Source organism: Bolinopsis microptera, chromosome 1, assembly GCF_026151205.1.
Source record: "Bolinopsis microptera isolate Bmic1 chromosome 1, MBARI_Bmic_1.0, whole genome shotgun sequence".
Lineage (NCBI taxonomy): Eukaryota > Metazoa > Ctenophora > Tentaculata > Lobata > Bolinopsidae > Bolinopsis > Bolinopsis microptera.
Genome location: NC_087072.1, coordinates 15,018,790 through 15,023,663, shown reverse-complemented (window position 1 = coordinate 15,023,663; position 4,874 = coordinate 15,018,790). Strand labels below are relative to the sequence as shown.

Genomic DNA, 4,874 nt, shown 5'->3' with positions numbered 1-4,874 from the left:
ATGAAATGATCGGAATAGGATCTAGCATTTTGTTTAAGCAGGGGGTCTACGCGTTCGGTGACTCTACTGGAGATGTTTGGAATCTGGGGGAGATCACTAGTATTGTGGAGGAAGATGGTGTCAAGTTGTACTCGGGAGTGCACTCAAAAACAGCAGCAGACGGGTTGGCGGTTGCTACCTTGCCGTCTTACAGACCCATATTTGAGCGAGCAAGGAGTCAAGACTTGAGGCTGTTTCCTAATGCGATGGAAATGTTACAGGTGTACAAAAACCAAACAGTTTAAAAGAATCCCGACCCAACTTCACAAAGACTGCTAAAAATATTTTAAAACTTCACATGCTTTTCAAATTATATATCAACTTCAAGTACACGCATACCTTATAGGCTATAAATTAATCATTTCTTGCGGTATCAGGTTGAAATTTTGCTCGCCAGCTATTCACATCTATATTTCAAGGTGTGTGTAAAATCTTGATATCGTATCTAAAAAGGCTGGTGTGTTATAAATTTGTAAAGTTAAAAACAGTCAAAAAGTTGAAATTGTCTTTTTCAGACTTATTTTAACCAAAAAGTCAGTCAGGGAAGATCGGATTGATTTGATGGTTGACATGAACTTGTTCTCTGAATTCTGGCGCAGTTTTTGATGCCCTCAAAAATGTTTTTCCTCATTTATCTTCAGATCTATTGGACTTCAAAGCCAAACAAAACATTTAGGCACATTTTTCGTTTTTCATATTTACTGATTTTTCTAAAATTTTGATAGGAATGTGCTAGTGACTTTTTGAAGGGCGCAAAATAACCGCAACTAGCACATTAATATATGAGTTATGAAGAACAAAACACCCTTAAATGCTTCCCTTTGAAGTTATTGGAGAAAATGTGATTTTTTGGCTTTGCAGATAAAAAATCACAAAAAACCAAAATTTTCTATATAAACTCATTATCGGACATGCACAGTGTGCGGTATGTGTTCAGTAATTTGTTTTGTAATTTATTAATGACTGGAAAAACAAAAATCCGCGATTCTTCTTAAAAGTTTTACATAATGTGACAATCGGATCATATCTTCTCCGTGTTTTAAGTTTCTAACAATGTTGATCATGGGTTCTGAATCCGTATTGGTGGTTGTATCAGTTTAATACTGATATAGCAGTGTGGGCTTTGTGCTTCTTTATCCGCTGCATTCTTTCAATACTGTGTAGGCCGTTTGGTTTTTTATCCTCTGCATTTTATGATCTTTAGTTGAAATGTGGTCGTTGCCTGAAATTTCTGGTGTCATTTTTAGATAAAAATTAAACAGTTTACACTTTACTGTTTAAGTGTTTACCTGCGTTTTACATATGACTGTTGTTGGATTCTTTTCTGTCGTCAAATCAAATTGCAAAATGTTGCATCTTAAGATTTTGTAGCAAATACAAAACATTGTATCCTCTGATTAAAATGAGATAAGAACTAAAACGTTGACTTTCTAAATTAAATATGCTGAGTGAAATACTGACTGGTATTACAGAGTGCGGTGGAGGGTATACAGTAGTCCTCGTGCTACTGGTAGAAGTGCCGTGTAGTCCTCGTGCTACTAATAGAAGTGCCGTATAGTCCTCGTACTACTGGTAGAAGTGCCGTGTAGTCCTCGTGCTACAGGTAGAAGTGCCGTGTAGTCCTCGTGCTACTGGTAGAAGTGCCGTGTAGTCCTCGTACTACTGGTAGAAGTGCCGTGTAGTCCTCGTACTACTGGTAGAAGTGCCGTGTAGTCCTCGTACTACTGGTAGAAGTGCCGTGTAGTCCTCGTGCTACTGGTAGAAGTGCCGTGTAGTCCTCGTGCTACTGGTAGAAGTGCCGTGTAGTCCTCGTACTACTGGTAGAAGTGCCGTGTAGTCCTTGTGCTACTGGTAGAAGTGCCGTGTAGTCCTCGTGCTACTGGTAGAAGTGCCGTGTAGTCCTCGTGCTACTGGTAGAAGTGCCGTGTAGTCCTCCTACTACTGGTAGAAGTGCCGTGTAGTCCTCGTGCTACTGGTAGAAGTGCCGTATAGTCCTCGTACTACTGGTAGAAGTGCCGTGTAGAAACATTGCTAACTACTTAATTACACTTTATCGTCATAATCACTGAGCCGATGCAGATCCAACGTTTTTCATTCTAGACGAAGATAACGGTTAACATATCGTGAATAATGATTCTTAGTTTTTGCTGATCAATATCGTTTATAAATTCCAACATTGATCAATATAAGATCCTAAATGTTTTGATGTTTGCTTTGGTATAAGAATCTAGATCACATTTGCAAGTTATAGATTTTTTCTGTTTATCAGTAGATCAAGGATATATTTACGAACAGACCCTTAAAAGCGTAATTTGTGTACAGGTTATTAAATCTAAATAATGTGACAATAAGATATTCTCTTAACTCAAATCTGAGACTATCGTGATAATACAATTTTCGATTTCCGGTAACAAAAATCAACGACAGAAATACAACTAATAACCATACATGCTATCTAAAAATATTTAACATTTCAAACTTAATCCATAGCTAGTGTAAAGTTTTTTTGCCTTAAGCCCTTGTCCATTCCGTTTTTGAATGCGTTCTTCACGTGTCATACATGATTAGATCACGTGCCTTAACAACCGTAACATTTTTCTTTTGTTATATCAGTGTCCTTGTCATTGGACGTCGTAAAGTAGATATTGTTAGTGTCCTCGTCTAATACTTCGTATTTTTTGGGATAGCTATAGTAACCTTTCCTTATATTTCCAATTGTTACTCCTATCTTGTTAACGTAAACATCATTGGAGGAGTCGGACTGCAGAGATATCTCAAGTGGCTTAGTGATGTCGAAGGCTATGTTGCAACCATTGGGCCCATATACTATATCGTCGTCAAGGTCGTCATTGTCTGGGTCATCCCACAATGCCCAAGTTTCACATTGAATATACTTACTTGTAACACCTGCCTGTCTGATTTTCATCCACAGATAAGCTGTTGTTCCTGCATCGGTTACGTCAGGTATAGTAATCCATAGCCTACGCACATCCCGGCAAACATTATGCCATCTTGACTCAGTTTCCAATGTAATATCACCTGTACAGCTTCGTCCGTGAATGTTTTTAGTGTCGTTATCACACCTTCTCTTTCTGGTCCTCGTTTGCGTGTACCCCGACCCGAGCTTGGACTTTTCGGATTGTCCACATTCTCCTGCACTCCAGCTACTCCAAGCTCCCCAAGGAGTCAAAGTACCGTCTTTAACGTCTGGGGTGCAAGCAGGGAAATTAATGTAGTGTGCTTTACAGTGGTCACATCGGGATCCTGCCATGTTTTCCTTGCACGTACACTGACCAGAGCGAGAGCTGCAGATACTGTCTGTCACCCCTGTTTCCTCACAACTGCATTTCACGCAGTTTGATCCATCCTTATAGTAGCCCGGTTCACAGTACTCACAGAAGGGGTATCCAGTGTGTCCCGTTTTGCAGACTCCGCAGTCCGCTCCAGCGACATTGGCCCTACACAGGCAGGCCCCGGTGGTTCCATCGCAACTTTGAAGTCCATGTTCATTACAGTTGCACGCCATGCATTCCTTGCCCACCAGATTAGCGTTTGTGTAAGACCCTTCCAAACATTCGCACATGTAGCTCCCTACAGTGTTCTTGCACGACCCTAGTTGGCTTCGAAGCAGACATTTGTTATACCCAACCATACCGAAGGAACACTCATTCTCATCCTTGCACTTTCCATCAGACCCAACGGTGTATCCCTCCGGACAGGTACACATAAATAGACTCTCAGTTTCCGTGCACGTACCCCCGAATCCACAGAAATCAAATTTAGCGCACTCCTTTATATCCATCTTCATAGTTCGTGACCAAACACCTCGCAATACCTTGGGTCCTATAGGGTTGCATCAATAACATACATGTATCTATATTTTGAATATCGGCATAAGAAAGTGACAATGAAATATGTTGAGTGGGCTATAAGTTAGTGCGAATACGTTTGGGCTTATAACTTTATAACATAGCCAATAGCCATTCTTCATGCTTGAGACTTGTTATGTAACTGATGGTATAGGTACTGTTACACTTACTACTCATTCGAGTACTAACGCGAGTATAACTTCTCACATTCGAATACCAAAGAGATGTTTTGAATAATGGACGCATAGAATATTCATCGGCTAATTCTTACCTTGAACCACTAGCTCGCAAATAGTGAGAGGGTGATTGTTCTGCACTATTTTGACACCCCCTCCAACAGCACCGCCACACTCGACCTCGTACACTGTCTTCCCTGCTCTGTAAACCACTGCACCACAAAGTACCTCCCCCACGTAGACCTACAAAGGTGAAATTTAAGTATGAAATATCAAGCAAATTTAAAAACTGCTTCCACGAAGGTTAGAATCTAAAGTTACACTAGTTTTACCTTAGCACCATCGATCCTGTTGGAGCAGCAGTCCTTCCTGTTGTAAATGACAACCTTGTTAACTGCAGATACCTCAGCAAGAGAAGCCATCCACCAACTTTCTGGTGCTGCGTCCGTGTGTGAGCAGGAACTGCAAATATTATTTTTACAACCTCATTGTGTAATACACTATTAACATGAATTACTATAAGTAGTAGTACTAATTAAGGTTACTTAGCATCTTTAGTCTACCAATTTACAATTTTGATATTAATCATCCTATCAGATGCAATACGTTATTTCAAACAATATTAGATGTGAACTTACTTTTTGGAATATGCTCCATCTGTGTTACCATCAATAGCTCTGTTCGCATCTCCACTCCATACGGTAGTACTTTGACTGGCAGATCTCAACTCCAACTGCTCCCCGGATCCTGCAAGATTCGCAAATTATTACAAAACTGAATACTTTTTCAC

At 40.2% G+C, this 4,874-nt stretch overlaps 1 protein-coding gene across 1 annotated transcript; it reads right to left on the bottom strand.

Moving 5' to 3' along the window:
- Window positions 1-2,374: 2,374 nt before the first annotated feature.
- LOC134821905 (laminin subunit alpha-like) lies at window positions 2,375-4,315 on the bottom strand. The gene is made up of 2 exons (XM_063832733.1): window positions 4,180-4,315; window positions 2,375-3,882 (listed from the first exon to the last, which is right to left on the bottom strand). Exon 2 carries the CDS (start codon window positions 3,845-3,847, stop codon window positions 2,618-2,620), a length of 1,230 nt encoding a protein of 409 aa, XP_063688803.1. The 5' UTR covers window positions 3,848-3,882; window positions 4,180-4,315; the 3' UTR covers window positions 2,375-2,617.
- Window positions 4,316-4,874: the final 559 nt, after the last annotated feature.

Coding starts and splice junctions, on each gene's coding strand:
- LOC134821905 (XM_063832733.1), bottom strand. CDS start 3,847: ATGAAGATGGATATAAAGGAGTGCGCTAAATTTGATTTCTGTGGATTC.